This window comes from Papaver somniferum, chromosome 5 (assembly GCF_003573695.1).
Source record: "Papaver somniferum cultivar HN1 chromosome 5, ASM357369v1, whole genome shotgun sequence".
Classification (NCBI taxonomy): Eukaryota; Viridiplantae; Streptophyta; class Magnoliopsida; order Ranunculales; family Papaveraceae; genus Papaver; species Papaver somniferum.
In genome coordinates this window covers 138758035-138778828 of record NC_039362.1, presented here as the reverse complement: position 1 = coordinate 138778828, position 20794 = coordinate 138758035, and the positions used below count along the sequence as shown (strand labels likewise).

The following is a 20794-nucleotide window of genomic DNA, read 5'->3' as shown; positions in this document are numbered from 1 at the left end:
TGAAAAATAATTTCAAAACTCCACCATTAGACTTGACATGTGCATTGACAAAGGGACACAAATTTTTGTTAAAAATTCATGAGAATCATCTTATAAGTCACCCACAGTCCGGGTCATCAAGCCGGAGCAATCTCTACTGTGTCTCGATCATTTTTCTGTTAAAGAGCAATTCAAATACTGAAGCAAATTAGACACACACAAAAAAAAATGCTTTACAGGCTAAATACAGCTCCACCCCAAAAAAAAGAACAAATACTCAAAGTAACCTAAATACAGCAGTGCACTAGTCGTACATCTTAATGGATCCAGAGTGCATAAGAAGTAAACATCCCCTCCATTACATGCATATTCAGATCAAAACAAGACACTACATTTGTGCAGCCACAATGGTGCTTAGGGCTCCACAATTATCTTTCCTGTAGCATGGCCGTCAATGCTCTTTGCCCAAGCATCTTCAGCCCTGCTCAATGGATGCTTCGAATCAACTATCGTCTTAAGCTTTCCTTCCTTCACCAGATTAACTAGATATGCCAAGTTCTCACTCTTTGGAATCATAAGCAGTGGCACCAGTCCCTTTTTCGAAAATGTCAACTTCTTAAATGCTGCCACTAGCATCGCACTAGGACCAGGAGTAATATCAATCACTTTACCTTTCGCACTTAAATTGGGCTCGAATGTAGAGAATGGAATGCCTGTAGCACAGTGGATGACAAAGTCATAGTTGCACCCTGATGGGCTTTTAAGGGCTGACCCTTCTGGAGTTCTGTAATCGAGAACTTCATCTGCCCCTAAGCTCTTGACGAATTCAATATTACGTGCTCCACAGGTTGCCGTGACATGAACATTTCCGAGCTTTGCAAGCTGAACAGCGTACTGACCCACTCCACCTGAGGCAGCTGTGATAAGGATGTTAGTTGGTTTCCCTGTGCTATCTAGCTTGATTCCTGATGCATCGGTGAGGGCTTGAAGTGCAGTAAGGCCTGCTACAGGTAAGCCTGCAGCTTCAGCAGCAGATACTTCAGGTGGTCTTTCAACTGTCAAGCCTTTCGACGCCACCACATATTCAGCAAACCCACCTCCACTCTGACGAATTCAATTGCATGTTATGATTAAATGTTCAAAAGGTCATAAAATGAACTCTGAATCACAAGTATACAAGAAAACCATAATCATGCGCAAATAATTGGTTCAGAGAGAGGCCAATATATCTTTGTTTGGCAAACCCATATACGCCTCTCCCATATCAAACCCATCTCTGACCAACAAAGAGTGAGTGTTGGCAATTCTAATCCAAGGCTGAGGTTGAACATCCCCACTCTATACTCCAGAGTACAACTTAAAATTAAGGATATGAGAAATCATGCATGCACTGATGTATACCTAGTACGTAAGGTGAGTTAAGCTGAAAGATAATTATTCATATATTAATATTACTTCCCCTACTCAACAACGCATCATTTTAAAGAGAGAAATTAAACCCTTTCAGTGCAGACCCTCTTAAGCTTCTAGACAACAATGCTCCTAAGTTACTTAATAAGGAAATTAGTTATTCTCTTGGATGGATAATAATGGTTTTCATGGCAATATACGGATGTCGCTGGTTAAGTAAATATACATTTCTTTGACCAAAAAGAAAAAAAAACCATGATTTGGGGACCGAGTTAAAATTATGTATAACCACTCACATTATGGCTAAGCAAAGCTACTACTTTGTCGCCGGCTTTGACGTTAGTGACACCTGGACCAACCTCTATCACCTCGCCTGCAACATCAGTACCTGATCCAAGGAGAAACGTCAGAGAAATATCTGTGATGCCTAGATTTTATGGAGGGAGGGAGGGACCTCTTCGTGACTTTCATAAACTAAAGCAAAAACCTCCTGCTAAAAATAGAGACGAATCATAAGACCAAGACTTAAAAAGATTATTGTGCCATCAAAACCGTGGTTATGCACAAAGATATATGATTGTATTAAAATGCTGAATAATCCTCATAGAGGCCCATTTAGGTGTTCCCCAACAACAGGCATCTCATCAGTTTATGAACTCAGAAAATCACCTAAGGTGTTTAGGTAAGGCGGATAGGGATTAGTTATGATGCTATTAAGATCCGCCAGATTCTCAGAACCCCAACAAAATATGTTTGATTGTGAAATACTGGGAACCTGTTTTTCTATTCTGGGCAAACATTTTCATCTTTCCACTTTGGCACTGTACTGAGGCGTGAATGATCTTACTCAATTGTAAGATTTTACACCACTCGGACTTGCACATAAATTTTGATTTGGACACTTCCTAGACCACTTGCACTTCTGTATTGGATCTTTCAGATGCATGAATAATTAGATATTTTTCTAACTTACAACAAGAAAAGTATCTTAAGCCTTAAACCAACAACATCCAAAACCACAAAATTCATCATTAATACCTGGTATATAAGGGAACTTGCGTGGCAGAATTGGTCGCAGAACCCCTTTTTGAATCTTCCAATCAACTGGATTTATACTTGTTGCTTCCAGCTTTAGCAAAACCTCATCTTTCTTTGGAGAAGGAACAGGAACTTCCACATGCTGTTGAAAAAGTAATATTAATCATCATATAACATCAACTATTTCCTTAAAACCTTACATGTATTTTGCTACTCCCTGTTAGAATTTGAATTACTTAGTTGTTTGAATTATTATTCTTCAATTAGAGTTATCTTAGTTATTTGATTGACGATGCATCACGTGTTTATGTTTTAGTATCCAAGTTGTTAGCAATGGTAGCTTTTGGTAGGTTTTCAGTCATATGGGCTTACTGTTTAACAATCTAAAGAAGCAGAGTTCTAACCTCCTAAACCGATTTCGTCATTACTCTTACACCCAACAATGATGAGCTTCCGGTAGAGAAAGGTATCTAAAGATGGAGGAAGAAAACTAGTGAAAGAAGAATTTATTTTTAGAGAAATCATAGACGTTGTTAAAGGTGGAAAAAGGAAGAAGGGGTGCCATAATCGCATTGGACCATTTACACTGCAGATATTTGTGTTCAAGGTGGAATTGCTTAGTTAAAAAAATTAAACAAGCTGTTACTATTGAAGGCGAAATTGCTTGGCCAACACATGGTTCTAAAACAAGAAAATACACATCATTTTCCATTTGCTCAGTAACAAAACAAGAAACCAAAGGATACCTAGCTACTTCACTAATAAATTTCCATTAAACAGTTTCAACCAAACCTACTTCATTCATAAGATTTTCATACTAAAAAAAAAAACTAAAATCAAAAAGCAACTGCGTAATAATCACAAACACTTGGTTGGCAACTGAATAATGTGAAAATTTTCTAAATCCAAGATAATCTCCAGTATTCAACTTAAAATTCAAAAATATAAAGTGCAACATCTCAACTGGTTAGGGAGATTAACTCAATCCACATTATAAATCAACAACAACAAATCAATAATATGACAACAACCCAGAAACACCAAATTGAAAATCTACAAACCTTTAATCCAGCAGCTCCGCCTCCATAACCTTCAAACTGAACAGCACGCATAAGTTTTCCAGCCATTAATCAAACGCAGTAAGAGAGAAGTAAGAATTCAGTGGAGGATATGAAAATTGAAATTGAAATTAAAGACGAAGACAAAAGGTGGTTATTATTCTAGAACATAGTAGATGACGCGGTTAAGTAATGGGAAATCGCCTTTTTTTTCTTTTGGAAAGAACAAGAAGAAGAGGAATACTGTAGTTGTTGTTGGATATATATATAAAGTGAACTGAACCGGCCGAAACTGAAATAGGACTAGAAACTGATATACCGTCCACGTTCTTTGTCATCTAGTTCAGTTTCTACAGTTGGCGATAGCGTTAAATCACACGTACGGTAGTATGGTACGACGGAATAGGAATGGGGACGGGGAGGATGGGATTCATGGGAATGGATAGACTGGAAGACGACTTCTCACTCCCTCGAGTGAATTCACAGTTGAATCTATGCGTAAAAGAAATTTTATTTTATTTTAATTAAAATTCCAATTTTATTAATGAGATGATGAAAAATTATAAGAATTAGATGGGAGCTTGGCAATGAGCTGGGCTCCAACCCTTTTTGAATGACAACCCCAATCCTATGGAAAAGAAAATCTCCCGCTATGACATTCGCACCATGACTAACCATTTAATTAAGCAGTCTTTTCAGAAACTCTATAGTATCACTCCCCATCTCTCCTAAGGTGGTAAACGCAAGCACCCCGCGCCTGTGAAAGGAGAAACACCTGTGGTATCCATAACACATCACGCCCATTATCCCAGTTTTATATAAAGATATCTACAAGTCTCAAAGCCAGACTAGTGTATGAGAGAAACCCTAAATCCACTTCCTTCCTAGCTGGGACCCCCGAACAATGACAAATATCTGCAAAGTTATCCCGAACCAGATCATGTCTATATTTGAGACCCACCACATGCGAGCAATGCAAGGCATGATCCCCAAAAATATCCATCTCCCTACCACAACTGGAGCAAGTGTCCCCTTCTTCGAAAAGAGAGATTCCAAGCGTCGTGGGAGTTGCAGAGATAATTATGGGAGTGACGGACATCACAGGATCAATAGAAGTGTTTACCTGGGACACTGCAGACGACAGAATCGAGCTATGTTTACTCCGAACAATGGCGTCTTTTGAAGTTGCAGAGATCTGAAAAGACATGTCATGAGTTGAAGATGATGCAGAGGATTGAAAAAGGCGATCCTCTCAATTTATGAAGGAAAGAGGCGATCCTCTCAATTTAACCAATATAGAAAGATTGTATACATCATGTTAAGATACATCATTGAAAAACATAATAAAATACAAATTTTTTGTATCACAATAGTAAGTAAATTGTAATACAAACGTATATTAAATACATGAATTTCAAGGAAATTGATGATACTTGAGGGATGGCACTTGAATTAAAATTCTGCCATTTGTATTTGAAGAATTTGTCTTCTTCATCATTAAGATGGAATTGTCCCACAAATGGGAGTAATAAGCACAAAACAACATTATCACAATCAAACCCGATAGCCATTGATCTTCATAAGAATGTAGAATCACATCATGCCGGAAGAAATCGTCCTTGATGTACTTGAAACAATTGTAACAATCGTCTGAAACGCCTATAAGGCTATGAGAAATCTCTGATGTGTTTGAGAACACCATGAGAGCAATAATAAAGCTGAAATAGGAAAAACCTAAAAATCTCATTGAATAGAAAATTACTATTAATAGAAAATATGTACTTATTGTATCCAAATCTGATTGGAAGATCTGAATAATTCAGATAATATCCAACATATTTGGAGTATAAATTTAGATAATCAAGGTCAACGCTACAAGCAGCAGAAGGCAGAAGATATAGTCACGGTTGTTGAGAGAAAGCTACAATGGAAAACATTCAGATTGGTAAATTCTTGATACGTATTCGGCAAAATATATTTGAAGTAAAAACTCACCTAATTATAAAATAAAATCGTCTTTGATATTGATTTGAAGCTCAAGAAGATTTGATTTTGCTATCTTCAAATTTCTAGGTTAAGCTTTTCAATTGAAAACATTTGTAAAGTAGTACTCCTTCCGTCCCACTATTAAAGTAGGTCACTTAATAATGGGACGGAGATAGTATTCCGTACCTATCGATTTTTGTTGCTAGGGATTATGCTAACAGAAAACAACTATGTCGGGAGGTTGGTAATCTCTTCACTCGCTACCAACGTTGAAAATGACGAACTATTTAAATGAAGATGAGGACATTTTATTCCTAATCATTCTGCCAGCCTTCAAATGATATTCCAGGTTACTATGGTCTTTCGTTTTTTGGTTCTTTATTTAGTAAGTAGGATTGTTGATATATATTATATGCTTCAACTAGGTAAATATTTTCGACGGCGATATCTATTGGCCTTCTTAAATGCAGTTAGTTATTTTTTTTTAATAGCTTTTACTTTCAACGATGATTTCGGGTACGATCGATGTATTAACTCTGAAAGAAATGATTTTTAAGTTCAATGACAAGCAACTAAAGCTATGGTTTAAAAAAATGACTACTTGCTTGATTTTATCGATTCAATGCATGTTTTTTTTATTCAGACCATAACTGATATCCAAACATGCTTGATTATGCATGTTTTTGCATTTAACAAATTCTTATACATGTCGCATAAAAATACCTGGCTAAATTGGGGCCTATGTCACTTAATTGGGACCTATAGCTACATGACAAAATAGGGTCATTAAGAAAAAATCCATAGAAACCCCTTATCCACTATTTATGTTAATGCCTAATATGCCCCTGTTAATTAAGTGCTAATTCGGATAATTAAATAATGTTTAATCAAGTTGATCCTGAAATTAACTTTCATTAAAGCATAATCAACACTTGTAAAAAAAATAAAAAATCAAAAGACTCGATCCAGAATCGGTTGATGTTAGTTATTTTGTAAACCGATTCTAGGTTGAGTTTATGCCGAATGACGATGTAAACCCAGAATCGGAGTTTAATTAATACACACATAAACCGATTCCTAAAATTGGTGTTTACGAGCCTTAGTTTCAGAAACAAAATATTGATTACGTAGTTTAGGAATTAGCGCACTACATATATAGGATTCAGTATGGGAATTCTAGAATTTGACATATCAAATGCTAGTTAATGAATCTCCGAACACGGAGGTACAACGTCGTATATTCTTTGTGGTGAATGAACTTAGTATCCCCATTACGGATTTTCCATAGCCCGTTGAAACGTTTCAGCTGAAATTCAATGAATTTTTAAATGTTAGTATGTGAACTTTTGACATAAATATAGAAATGATCGCATTACTCACTTTTTCCGTAAGAGGAGCTCGTGGATGATAGTCGTACACCATATTTCTAAATTTTATGTACTCTCGCATTGCACCTTTAATGTATTGGAATTGAAATGCCAAGTCTCTCCATTTGCGGTTATTGGGATTCCCGGTACGCCCGTAAAAGAACTCTTTAACTCTCTTCCAAAACATTGAATAATTTTCATTCGGACGTTCACGGAACGTATTAGCAAATGATTTAACGAGACACAAATCTTCATACGGTTCCCATTCCATTTTATAGGCTAAGTGTGTGATATGGGAGTGGCTGAAAGAGGTTGTCCTTATATAGACAAGGACTCGACGGCTATTTTTTTCAAATTCAAATCAAACAATCGGGGTTTAGGCATGTCCACATAGTGATTATGTCCTTGCAAAAACATAAAAATTGTGCCTCTCATCAATCGGGCTTTTGTAATGCACATGTAATCCGATTCTTGGCAAAAAAAGTTACAGAACTTTTCTTCACAATAATCGGATTACATATATGTACATGAAAACCAATTCTTAGCATCAAAAGTTACATGACTTTTCTTCATAGAAATCGGATTACAAATATGTACATGTAAACCGATTCTAAGAAAAAAAAAAGTTACAGAACTTTTCTTCATAACAATCGGATTTCATAAAGGTACATGTAAAACGATTCTGAAACAGAACCTCTGGGTAACTGTTAGAATCGGTTTACATATAGGTACATATAAACCGATTTTGACTGAAAAATGCCAGAATCCTGCATTTTTTGCACACACATTGTAGTTGGTTATTTTATTGCGTCTTGGACAAACACCAACAATTTTCAAAAGAAACCAGATTAAGTCATTCATAAACTAGGAATATAACCAAACATAATTCGACAATAAGTTTAAGACAAGACATAAGTTTTGACTCCATAATTATCCATAGTTAAAGAAATAAACATGAATATAACCATTCATTAATGAACATCCCCACCTCGTCCTCGTTTACCAGTTTGGGCGTTGCTCGATGCACCTTCAGACATCTTTTTTTTTTTTTTTTTTTTGGGGGGGGGGGGGGTCTCTTCCTCTTTTTCTTTGGCTCCTCCTCGTCCTCATCCGGCTCCCCAAACTTTGCACCAGCTTCTAAATCTTCGAGACAGTTCAATTCATCGATCAAATTTTCATTGGCCCTAACATTTTTTCCTTCCCTGATTTCTAGCTTTGCTTGGGTTATCAAGTGCCCGACTCGTCTTTTTTGTTTCAATTTTAAAGATCAAACATTCAATATATAATGCTAAAACCATTAACAAAACCGTAATTGAGTAACAATACGCATAAGGCATTCAAGAGCCGTATCTTTGTCCTATATCTTGGGCCCCTTATCTACTCGTATCACTCTAGTATGCGAAACATTGAGGTACCACGGCATGTAACTCGGAATTGCATCATCATCTGTTCGAGATGGACCATACAGAGGATATTTGTGAAACGCTCTGTCTTTCCAATAATCACATGATGGTAAAGGATTGTGAACAATGTGAATATCATTATCATATGATTTGGTTTTTGACTCATTGATTTTGAACATCTTGTGCTCCTTTGGTATTCTTTTTACGTAACCGCATTTCCTTGCGACTCTCGTCGAGTTGTACATTACATATCCTCTTGGGTGAAACAAAGGCCCAAATAATCACTTTGCTCTTTACACCCAACCTTCTTCCCTTTTTCTTTAGCCATATCCTCTTTGTAAGGATCAAAGACAACATCTTTCGTCGTCAAGTTGTCCAACTGGCGTCTCAACTTCAGATAACCCTTTTTTTGGTTCTTCGGCTTACTTCTGTAGGTGTACATGTCTCCCTAACACCCGTGGTCCCATTCCTTGTTCTCAAAATCCCTTTGAGCAAATATTGGGAAGTGAAAATATATTCACGCCTGCAGAAAAGCCATATTCTCTACGATTTGGTTCCTTTGAGCCCTAGAAGCCTTTCTCAACTCCTTCAACGAGTTTGCAAGGATGGCAGTGCCCCATGAGTGTTTGTGAATATTGTCAAATGGTTGCAACAGCTGGATAAAGTTGGCGCTCACGCGGGCACTGGAAACGTCGGGGAAGATAACATCTCCCAGGACGTAGAGGACATACGCATTGGCCGCGGCGATGATACATTCCGGTGTCACCTCTTTTCCCTCAGCACGAAGCTTCTTTGTTCCCATGAAGTTGTCCCTCAGCTTCGAGAGATGGAATATCCTCTACTTTGACTTTCCTACCAGCATCTCTAACTTGGTCCTCTACTCATCCCATTTGAACACATTTTTGGTGAACGCGTAAATCTTGTCCCACTCAAGATCTTGCGCGTAGTCTTTGTGTTTCACGGCTTTACCTTCTACCCTTAGCCCGGTAATGAACTTCGCATCATTTGGAGTTGTCGTCATTTCGCCAAACGGAAGATGCAAAGTATCTGTTTCCCCGTAATATCTCTCGGCAAAGGCGGAACAAAGAGGTTTGTCATAACCAAGGTCCAAACTCTCGACCACAGGTATCAACCCCGTAGAATTGACTAGATCGATTACTTCCGGAACTTCTCCAGCGGTTGATTCTATTCCTTCCAGTGGCCATTGCCTCATCATACTCACCGACGTTCCTGGCTTCATAATACGAACGACATCCTTGTGATCCTATAAAAAAAAAAAACCCCGATGGACAACAATAAAACACTGCACGGATAATAATGTTTACGTTACATAGCATAAGGTTTAGGTACTTACTATTGTATGGAAAACGACGACGTCCCAACTGACTTTGTACCCCCATAACATCTTTCCTCCATCACCGGGTAACCCGTAAACAGTATCCTCAGGGCCGCAAGAAAACATCTTCAGCGGGTCGGCCATGTGGTACCCTTTCTTTTTCTTTGGTCCATCTTTCTTATTACCATCTGTCTTACCTTGTTCTTGAGCGTCTCCTCCTTGGACTTGTTGTTGAACTTCTCCTCCTTGGACTTGTTCTTGAACTTCTCCTATCTCTTCATCACTTTCATCCTCACCTTCTTCTTCATCACTTTCATCCTCACCTTCTTCTTCATCACTTTCACTCTCATCACTTTCTTCTTCGCCACCTTTATTTCCACCACTTTCTTCTTCAACATCTTCCTTGCTACCAGTTTCTTCTTCATTCATCTCCTCCTCTCTATCACCACCTTCTTGTTCAGTAGGTATATCAGAATCAGATTCTTCATGTGTTGGTTGCTCCGCTTGAGGTGGCGGGTCATTGATGCTGATCCGTTTGGATTTACTCCCCATGGCCCTTCGATTGGAAGCATTCAAATTTTGACCGCCTTTTCGACGAGGTTACAAAAGCTTAGGAGTAGCAAGGTCATGTTTCTTCTTATATTTCTTTTCGGCTTGATTTTGTTGCTTGTCCCTGTTTGTCCTGTAAAATACGGAGTTAAGCGACAAACAACAATGGAATAGAATGCATTTTTATTAAGTCAAAGTAAATAATCAATTTACTCGATATACATATAAACTCTGATTCATAACATAATAAAATCAACATTCGGATTTTTAAAGTGCTAATGTAAACCGATTCCAGAAATCGGTTTTCTCCATATACATATAAAGTCTGATTCTTTACTACACAATCGGTTTTCGTGAACACATATGTAATCCGATTCTAACAAAAAAAAAGTTACAGAATGAACGACTATAAGAATCGGGGTATTTATACATTAACGTTTCCCGATTCTTATTCACATGCAGCATAATCGGGGTATGTGACCAAGAACATCAATCGTTTCTAAATAGAATCGGGTTACTTCTATACTAACATAATCCGATTCTCTAAAACCCAGATACTTTTGAATTCAAAAATTTCGATTTCTAAGGTATTGCATGTTACTAAAACCTAGTTTAGAGGATTGGGTTGATAGAAAAGTACCTGATTCGACCCATTTCCTCATGTTGTTGTTCGATTAGAGATGCTTCTTCCCGAGCAACCGTTTTCTTCTTCAGTTTGTTTCCAATTGCTTTAACAATTCCAGGATTACAATCACTAGGATAAGTGATTCCAGTGGCTTGTTTGTATCTTGACGGTTTCGACATTTTATAGAAGAAAGAAAACGATTAATATTTTTGGATCGTCGATAATTGTCGATTTTTTGTTTCAAAAAAAAAAAGAGTAGAAGGGATGAAGAATCGGTTTTTAGGTTAGAAATGAAAACTAATTTTAGTTTTAGGTTTATTATTAAGAGTTGATGGGGGTAACTTAGTAATATTAATATTTTTTAGAGAGTAATTTTGGTAGTTTTCTTTAAATTTAGACACCCTTTATCATTGTGTATAAGGTAGATGAAGTAATATATAGACCCCAATTTAGCTAGATAAAAATATGGCGGTCTTTGTGTTTATACTTTGTTCTGTACATTAGTTTTTATACAGGTTATACATGAACACTACTTTGTAGTATAGGACCTATAGGTATTCTTCAGCTTTCGGGGTGATTCTTTTTTTTCTTTGCTTTAGATGAGGTTCACAATCCAACTTTCCGGTGTCGGAAAAATACTACGTATTTGATATATAAAAAAGTTGATATGAATAATGAAATAGTATGGTTTACATAAATGAGATGGGTCATTTTGGAAAAAATCTAACAAACCATGTGATTTACGACAGCATGTATACAAGCATTACTTTGTAGCAACAAAACAGATTTGTTGATCCATGTCTTAGGAAAGGTCAATCATATTATGAATTCATTTTATTACAATTTCAGTTCTAGTTTGTGAAAAGCAGAGCGTAAAATGCATGAAAGCCACACTCCAAATAGTTCCAATTTCCGAGCCTTCACTTTCAAAGCCATGCTAATGAAGGTGGATCTAGATTTTATTTAGTTAAGCAACACTTTCAATCTGTAAACCAGAATAGCTAAAATGCAGGGATACTGAATTTCGAGTTTAAATTAGAGCATAAATAATATTACTATAGGGCAATACAATACTCAAGAGCAATGGAAACCATTCCATAATTTCATGAATCCTGAGGATAACGAAGAGTTATTTATTTTGGGAAATTGCCTTGGTCGTTTTCTAATATATTGGCAAATACCCACCTATTGTCCGTCAGAAGCTCTAGGTTTATCCATATTTCCTTAAGCTTACCTACTTTATCATCTGCATTGAGCATGCTGCAGAACAATCCTATTTTTTTTCGGTTTTTAAATCTTCTAAAATATTGGATCACGTCAGTTTTGTTTTTTCTGTCCTCTACTGTTCCGAATAACTCCATGGCCCTTATGCCTATAAGCACCCCAATAGCATGGATGGTGTTCAATCCCTTCTCGAAGAACTCCAAGATTGTGGAATTTTCACAACTCCCGAGTGTTACATACTCATCAGGGCAGGCCTTGAGCTGAAGTACCCGACGTACAACTTCGGGCATCAAACTTTTGGGGGCATAAAAAATATTATCCGGTTTTCACTAGGAAGTCAACACTTAATTGGTACAGAGAAATTTATCTAGAGACCCTATCGTGATTTGGCTGTTAAAACCAAGTTCAAAACTTTGAATTGGTGAACATGTTACCAATTGTTAGGTACGGATTCTAACTCATCATAAGCTCATGGGTAGAACTCAACTTTATTGGCCTACAAGTTAAGGGATTCCATTGACTTATGAACTACCCAAGTAAGCATATGGCAACAATGAAAGAGAAATATTGTACTTGATTATAAGCCTATGATTATTAGAGACTTTGCTTCCGGAAATGTTTGGGAGGAAACTTTTACACATAATCCGTAAATTTAACACATTAACACATCTTTCAAAATCTTTTTTTGATATATTATACTTATAATTATGATCTAATAAAAAAATACTCCCTACGTTTCTGGAAAAGTGTTACTTTCACTTTTTCAATTTGGCCTCTTTTCCATAAGCGGAGGTAGTATTAATTTACTTACGGATTCAAATGGTGGAATCAGCAGTTTCACACCATCCCTCAATCATCATCATCAACCTCCTCAATGGAACGCATGTACTTCATATTTTTGTTGTATTTTTTAGAATACATAATATTAATTTTTTTTGACGGTTTCGACATTTTATAGAAGAAAGAAAACGATTAATCTTTTTTGGATCGTCGATAATCGTCGATTTTTGGTTTCAAAAAAAAAAAGAGTAGAAGAGATGAAGAATCGGTTTTTAGGTTAGAAATGAAAACTGATTTTAGTTTTAGGTTTATTATTAAGAGTTGATGGGGGTAATTTAGTAATATTAATATTTTTTAGAGGGTAATTTTGGTAGTTTTCTTTAAATTTAGACACCCCTTGTCATTGTGTATAAGGTAGATGAAGTAATCTATAGGCCCCAATTTAACTAGATAAAAATATGGTGGTCTTTGTGTTTATACTTTGTTTTGTACATTAGTTCTTATACAGGTTATACATGACCACTACTTTGTAGTATAGGACCTATAGGTATTCTTAAGCTTTCGGGGTGATTCTTTTTTTTCTTTGCTTTAGATGAGGGAATAAATTATTTAATCGTTGATTATAATGGTAGATTTAGGGAATAAATTATTTTGCAAAAGTCATTATAATTTAATTTTAAAAAAGTATATTAATTGTATATGTAATGATTTGTCGGTATGCCTCCGAATCTATAAAGAAAGCAAACGTCGGCATCTCAAAATAGAAAAATAAATAAAAAAGGTGGTGAGTTAGTATAATTTCTTGTCGAGTCTTTAAATAAATGTATCTAATTGAACCTACCGAGTCTATAGTCAAAGATTTAAATGATAATTGTGTTAATGAAGCAAACGTTTGAAGTGCATATTGAAACATATTGCAACAATGAAAGAGAAATATTGTACTTCATTATAAACCTATGATTATTAGAGATTTTGCTTCCGGAAATGTTTGGGGGAAACTTTTACACATAATCCGTAAATTTAACGGATATTAACACATCTTTCGAAATCATTTTTTTAATATATTATTCTTATAATTATGATCTAATAAAAAAATACTCCCTCCGTTTATGAAAAAGTGTTACTTTCACTTTTTCATCTAAATCTCCAAGGAAGCAAGTTAATACTATTGATTCTTGTAAAAAGATTGTTGGTGCAACTTCAACTGCAACAAATGCAATATCTGAACCAGTTTCAATGGGAAAGAGTCAAGTGGCCCCTGCAAAGAGTCCAAACAAGATTGCAGGTATGCAAAATAGTGGTGAAGTGAAACATAATCCCTTTATTATCAAGGGACATGGAAAAATTGGGAAACAGCTTCAAGCCAGAAATCTCCTGCTAAGATTGCTCCACTTCATAAGGAAGACAATATAAAGGCTAGGATCATTGATATTCCTGTCAAAATGAATAACACTTTTAGAGTGCTGACTAATGTGCATACTTCTCAAGATGAAGATAGAGTTGCAATTAAAGACTGCGAGGAGGATAATGAAGAATTTTATGACGTATAATCAGATAAGTATGCTCAACACTTGGCCTTTGAAGACAAAGCTAGTAAAAAAACGGAAAAAGAACGTTCAAGACTCAAATAGAAATTCCAAATGAGAATTTGGGTAAGGGTCAACGTTCCGTAACTTGGAAGCATAAATAAGTTGGAGTTGTTTATAATGTCTTAGTTCCAACTTTTTTGTTTTGTTGGAAATCTTTGCTTGGTTTAGGAGTTGGCTTTTGCCACTCTTCTAGCTGGTGTTTCTCTGTTTTTTTGATGTTGGCGTTACCTCACCTTTGGACTCGCTTAGACGCTCCCTTCTTGTATTCTCTTTCTCTTTTTATTTTCAACCTTTTAAGTTAAAAAAATTTCAACGCTGCAACTCTTCAGGGGATCGTGTGTGAGAAAGGAATTGGATTTGTCAGGATTGTTGGGCACACACTTGCTAGAGATAGGCAATCCGATCATCAGCAGAGGTTCAAATCATGTTTCTTTTACAAAATTCAACTGATTTGGTTTATTAGAAGAATATTATTGCCATGGGATCTTCTGAAGCAGATTAGAATTCTCCATATAGAATCCTGAATGTAATTTGAAGATTAATTTGTCTTGTGCATATCAGGTTAAGGTTGCAATAATTGGAATTACTGCTGGAGAAATTGGGATAGACTTTTCATCAGCAAGAAATGTTATCTTCTTGGAGCTGCCTATAACCTCAGACTGTCAGATTAACTTGAAAGAAAGTGAAGAACAAGTTTTTGGCTAAACCAAAAGTTCTTCCAAATCTAAAAATTCCCACGTGGTTGGATTCGCTTAACTCGATAATGTTTTCCTGTGTTTCAGCTTGTAGTTGATTTGGTTGGATTAGCTGATCTTGCAGCTAAGCCACAACTTCAGACAACTAAGGAATGCCCATATGGCCATATCTAATCCACATTTCCTAGTGTTGAAGAACTTTTTTATGAACTCCATAAAGTGATCCCAGATGATATGCCAACAATACCTATTGAAAAAAAATTATGCTCTATTACTCCAACGCTAACTTATGCAAGTGTGGAAAAAATGAAAAGGATCACAATAGAGAGATTTCAAAACTCCACCATTAGACTTGACATGTTCATTGACAAAAGGGACACAAATTTTTGTGAAAAATTTATGAGAATCATCTTATAGTCACCAATTAGTTGGACAACATGCAGTCCGGGTCATCAAGCTGGAGATCAAGCTGGAGCAATCTCTACTGTGACTCGATCACTTTTTTTTTGTTAAAGAGCAATTCAAATACTCAAGAAGCTTAGACACACGCAAACAAAAAGTAATGCTTTACAGGCTAAATACAGCGCCACCCAAAAGAAAACCACATGTTCAAAGTAACCTAAATACAGCAGTGTGCCAGTTGTACATCTTTATGCATCCAGAGTGCATAAGAAGTAAACATCCCCAGGTCCCCTCCATTACATATATATTCAGATCAAAACAAGACACTATATTTGTGCAGCCACAATGGTGCTTAGGGCTCCACAATTATCTTTCCTGTAGCATGGCCCTCGATGCTCTTTGCCCATGCATCCTCAGCCTTGCTCAATGGATGCTTCGAATCAACTATCGTCTTAAGCTTTCCTTCTTTCACCAAATTAACTAGATACACCAAGTTCTCGCTCTTTGGAATCATAAGCAGCGGCACCAATCCCTTTTTCGAAAATGTCAACTTCTTAAATGCTGCCACTAGCATCGCACTAGGACCAGGAGTAATATCAATCACTTTACCTTTCGCACTCAAATTGGGCTCGAATGTAGAAAATGGAATGCCTGTAGCACAGTGGATGACAAAGTCATATTTGCGCCCTGATGGGCTTTTAAGGGCTGCCCCTTCCGGGGTTTTGTAATCCAGAACTTCGTCTGCCCCTAAGCTCTTGACGAATTCAATATTACGTGCTCCACAGGTTGCTGTGACATGAACATTTCCAAGCTTTGCAAGCTGAACAGCGTACTGACCCACTCCACCTGAGGCAGCTGTGATAAGGATGTTAGTTGGTGTCCCTGCGCCATCTAGATTGATTCCTGATGCATTGGTGAGGGCTTGAAGTGCAGTAAGGCCTGCTACAGGTAATCCTGCACCTTCAGCAGCAGATACTTCAGGTGGTCTTTCAACTGTCAAGCTTTTTGACGCCACCGCATATTCAGCAAACCCGCCTCCACTCTAACGAATTCAATTGCATGTTATGAGTTAAATGTTCAAAAGGTCATAAAAATGAACTACGAGTCACAAGTAATACATATATGAAAACCATAATTATGCACAGACAATTGTTCCAGAGAGAGGCTGCTCGATCTTTGTTTGGAAAACCCATATATGCCTCTCCCATATCAAACCCATCTCCGACCAACAAGTAGTGAGTTTTCGTGATTCTAATCCAAGGCTGAGATTGAACATCCCCGCTCCATATTTTAGAATATAACTTAAAATTAAGGATATGCTAAATCAAGCATGTACCGATGTATACCTAGTACGTAAGGGGAGCTGAGCTGAAAGACAGTGATTCATAATTTAATATTACTTCTCCAACCCAGCAATGCATCTTTTTAAAAAGAGAGACACAAACCACTTTCAGTGCAAACCCTCACAATGTCAAATCAGTCTTCAAGACCTTTTTCCGTAAATAGTAGTTACTTTGTGAACTATGCATGCTTCTCAACAACAATGCTCATATGTTACTTAACAGGAAAATTAGTTATTTTCTAGTATGAATAATAATGGTTTTCATGGCAATATATGATTGTCGTTGGGTAATTAACTGTACGTTTCTCTGATAAAAAAAAAAAACTACTGGGGGGCTGAATTACAATTACGTATAACCACTCACATTATGGCTAAGCAAAGCTACTACTTTGTCACCGGCTTTGACATTTGTGACACCTGGACCAACCTCTATCACCTCACCTGCAACATCAGTACCTGATCCAAGGAGAAACTTCAGCAGAAATATTTGTCATGCCTAACTTCTAGGGAAGGAGGGAGAGACTCTTAGTGACTCTCATAAACTAAACAAAAATATACTGCTAAAAAATGGAGACCAAACCTTAAACAGATTATTATGCCATTAAAGCTGCGGTTATACACAAAGATATATGATGTGTATTAAATTTTTGAGTCCTTCTCATAGAAGCCCATTTTCCAAAAAGTGGCCCAATCAGTTTATGAACTCAGAAAATTACCTAAGTAGGTCAGGTAAGAGGGACGGGGATTAGGTATGATGCTATAAAGATTCGTCAGGTTCTCAGACCAGCAGCGAAATGTGTTTCAGTGTGAAATACTGAAAACCTGTTTCAGTTTTACTAATTCGGACAAACATTTTCATCATTCCACTTAAACAATGTACTGAGGCGTGAATGATCTTACTCCATTGTAAGATTAAACAAGCCCCAAGGTCATGGAACCAGGTTTACATGTTTCACTAGTGTATCCACATAGACTTGCACCAAATTTTCGACTAGGACCACTTCTTTTTTTTTTTTTTTTTGATCGGCGACTAGGACCACTTGTACTTCTGACTCAGACCATTCTTATTTCTTCTTTCAGATGCACAAGTTATTAGATATTTAACCACAAAATTCATCAATTTTACCTGGTATGTAAGGGAACTTGCGTGGCATAAGTGGTCGCAAAACCCCTTTCTGGATCTTCCAATCAATTGGATTTATGCTTGTTGCTTCCAGCTTTAGCAAAACCTCATCTTTCTTTGGCGAAGGAACAGGAACTTCCACATGCTGTTGAATCAGTAATATTAATCATCATATAACATCAAGCATTTACTTAAAACCTTACATGTATTTTGCTACTCCCTGTTAAAATTTGAATTGGAGTCGTCTTAGTTATTTGATTGACGCATCATGTGTTAATGTTTAGTATCCAAGTTGTTAGCAGTGGTAGGTTTTCAGTCATACAAGCCACTAGCTATTCTATAATCTATACGAGGGACTTACTGTTTAACAGTCTAAGGAAGCAGAATTCTAATCTCCAAAACCAATTTCTTGTCATTACTCTTAATACCCAACAATGATGAACTGCGGGCAAGGGTTCCAAAGATGGAGGATGAAAACTAGTGAAAGAAATAATCTATTTGGGAGAAATCATAGGTCTTGTTAAAGGTGGAAAAAGCAAGTAGGTACTTGTCAGGTACCACAACCGCATTTGACCACTTACACTGCAGATATGTTAAAAAACTTGCTGTATCCATATTTTTAGTTAAAAACATCAAAAAAACTGTGATTACTACCTGTGGCTAAAAGTAAGAATTTGTTAAAGCTTGAGACTACGGAAGCTTGTAGTTAAAGCTTGTTCGACTATTGAATTTTAGTTGATTGCGGAAATGCTTGGCTAAAAAATGGTTCTAAAACAAGAAACCAAATACATGATATTTTTTCATAGGGTGAAGTAACAAAACAAGAAACCAAACATCCTACTTCATTAGTAGAAGGATACCTAGCTACTTTAATAATAGAACTCCCATCAAAAAGTTTCAACCAAACCTACTTCACTCGGTAAGATTTTTATACTCAAATAACTAAAACCAAGAAGCAACTGATGACAACCGCAAACACTTGGTAGGCAAGTAAATATTGTAAAAAAATTCTAAATCCAAGATTTTTTCAGTACCCAAATTACATTTCATTTTTTTGGCCCAAAAAATAAATATACAGTACATCTCAACAAGTTAGAGAAATTAATTCAATCGACATTATAGAAAATCAGCAACAACATCAATAATATCAAGACAACAACCACCAAATTGGAATCTAGAAAAGAAATCAAACCTTTAATCCGGCAGCTCCACCTCCATAACCTTCAAAGAGAACTGCACGCATAAGTTTTCCGGCCATTAATCAAACGCAGTAAGAGAGAAGTAAGAATTCAGTGGAGGATATGAAAATTGAAATTGAAATTGAAATTGGGGAAGAAACTGGATATTATTCCTGATTTTAAAGACGAAAACAAAGGTGGTTATTATTCTAGAACATAGTAGATGACGCGGTTAAGTAATGGGAAATCGCTTTGTTCGAAAGAAGAAGAAGAGTAGTTGTTGTTGGACGTATATATAAAATTTAGTGAACCGGATGAAATTGAAGTACGAATAGAAACTGATATACCGTCCACGTTCTTTGTCATCTGGTTCAGTTTCTACATTTGGCAATATAATTGAATCACACCTATGGGATTCATGGGAATGGGATGGGAATGGATACGTTCACATTGTTTGGTAGGCTTCTTATTTTTTTCTAGAAATCCCATCTCTGAATTTATTTTGGCCGACAAATGACATTTATTACTTGCTATATCGCTGGTATCTCCTACTAGTAGGTTGGTAGACAACACTACTCTGCTTCAGCATTTCTAAATTATGAGCATGTTTGTTTTCTCTTGACTTACGTGACTTATCTAAATCTGACTGAAATCACTTGTCATCTGAATCTGATTCAATATGTTTATTCTTTTGAGTCAGTAAGTTGTGGCCATGAGTCAGAGGTATTTTATCACCTGACTTAAACGGGTCCAAATCAGGGATTAGGTCTGACTCATTCTCGTGAACATGTTCTCCCTTTTCAAGACAAGAGTGTTAAATATTTTTATGCCAAGGCAAGTTTCCGTCGGTAAAACCAAATTCATATGATTCAAGAGTCTCATGGTCACTGTTATTCAACCAGAGAGGATGTTGAAGAAGTTTTGGTTCATCATTTCATAGGTACTTCGACGACAGTTCATCCTCAAATATACTTGTCTCTTCTTAACTTTATCTCTCCTTGTATTACTTCTTCTAATAACGAACAACTTACTTTTATTCCTATGAATGATGAAATTCGAAGTATTGTGTTTCAAATTCAATGATACACCTGGGCCAGATGGCTATCAAGCCGGTATCTATAAGAAATATTTGGATGTTGTTGGGTCTGGTCATCTGGTGTTGTTTTAATGGTACAAGTATTTCGTTGCCTAAACTCAATTTCACTTACAAATTTTAATTTCCAAACATGATTATGCTCATATGTCAAGTGACTATCTCCCTATCAGCTTATGTAATATCACTTACAAAATTATCTGTAAGGTGATGTTTATACGATTGAAACCTCTGCTTTCAAAATTTATTTCTCCTTGGAAAATACTATTTGGCACATGAAACAGTTGATTACATGAAGAAAATTAAAGTTCACCATGGGTCATAGATGTTAAACTTGATATGGTGAAAGTATTTGATCGTATGGAATGGTCTTTCCATATCCATATTATGAAGTATTCAGAACTAATGATAAGTGGTGTTCTCTGGTTAACCAATGCATCAGTACCATGACTATTTTTTTAATGTTGAATGGCTCTCAGACAGTTAGTTTTTCTCCGTCTAATGGACTGCGACAAGGTGATTATATTTCTCCTTATTGTTTATTCTTTATACTGAAGGATTTAGTTGTACCATTTTTGTCTCTTTTAGGTGGATTCTCCCCGTTAAACCAGTCATGC

General features: G+C 36.5%; 2 protein-coding genes across 2 annotated transcripts; both read right to left on the bottom strand.

Annotated features, from left to right (window-relative positions):
• Nucleotides 1-139: 139 nt before the first annotated feature.
• On the bottom strand, nt 140-3809 carry LOC113282892 (chloroplast envelope quinone oxidoreductase homolog). Its single transcript, XM_026531992.1, has 4 exons — nt 3489-3809; nt 2428-2569; nt 1686-1777; nt 140-1083 (listed from the first exon to the last, which is right to left on the bottom strand). Exons 1-4 carry the CDS (start codon nt 3552-3554, stop codon nt 394-396), a joined length of 990 nt encoding a protein of 329 aa, XP_026387777.1. The 5' UTR covers nt 3555-3809; the 3' UTR covers nt 140-393.
• An 11773-nt stretch (nt 3810-15582) lies between these two features.
• Nucleotides 15583-19553, bottom strand: LOC113282894 (chloroplast envelope quinone oxidoreductase homolog). Its single transcript, XM_026531993.1, has 4 exons — nt 19099-19553; nt 17910-18051; nt 17148-17239; nt 15583-16483 (listed from the first exon to the last, which is right to left on the bottom strand). Exons 1-4 carry the CDS (start codon nt 19162-19164, stop codon nt 15794-15796), a joined length of 990 nt encoding a protein of 329 aa, XP_026387778.1. The 5' UTR covers nt 19165-19553; the 3' UTR covers nt 15583-15793.
• Nucleotides 19554-20794: the final 1241 nt, after the last annotated feature.

What these genes read in the sequence shown, in the direction of transcription:
- LOC113282892 (XM_026531992.1), bottom strand. Translation starts at nt 3,554, where the DNA reads ATGGCTGGAAAACTTATGCGTGCTGTTCAGTTTGAAGGTTATGGAGGC. An exon ending in GCGGAGCTGCTGGATTAAAG is followed by an intron (nt 2,570 to 3,488) that starts GTTTGTAGATTT and finishes CTTTTTCAACAG; the next exon opens with CATGTGGAAGTTCCTGTTCC. An exon ending in CAAGTTCCCTTATATACCAG is followed by an intron (nt 1,778 to 2,427) that starts GTATTAATGATG and finishes TCCTTGGATCAG; the next exon opens with GTACTGATGTTGCAGGCGAG.
- LOC113282894 (XM_026531993.1), bottom strand. Translation starts at nt 19,164, where the DNA reads ATGGCCGGAAAACTTATGCGTGCAGTTCTCTTTGAAGGTTATGGAGGT. An exon ending in GTGGAGCTGCCGGATTAAAG is followed by an intron (nt 18,052 to 19,098) that starts GTTTGATTTCTT and finishes CTGATTCAACAG; the next exon opens with CATGTGGAAGTTCCTGTTCC. An exon ending in TAGCTTTGCTTAGCCATAAT is followed by an intron (nt 16,484 to 17,147) that starts GTGAGTGGTTAT and finishes TGAATTCGTTAG; the next exon opens with AGTGGAGGCGGGTTTGCTGA.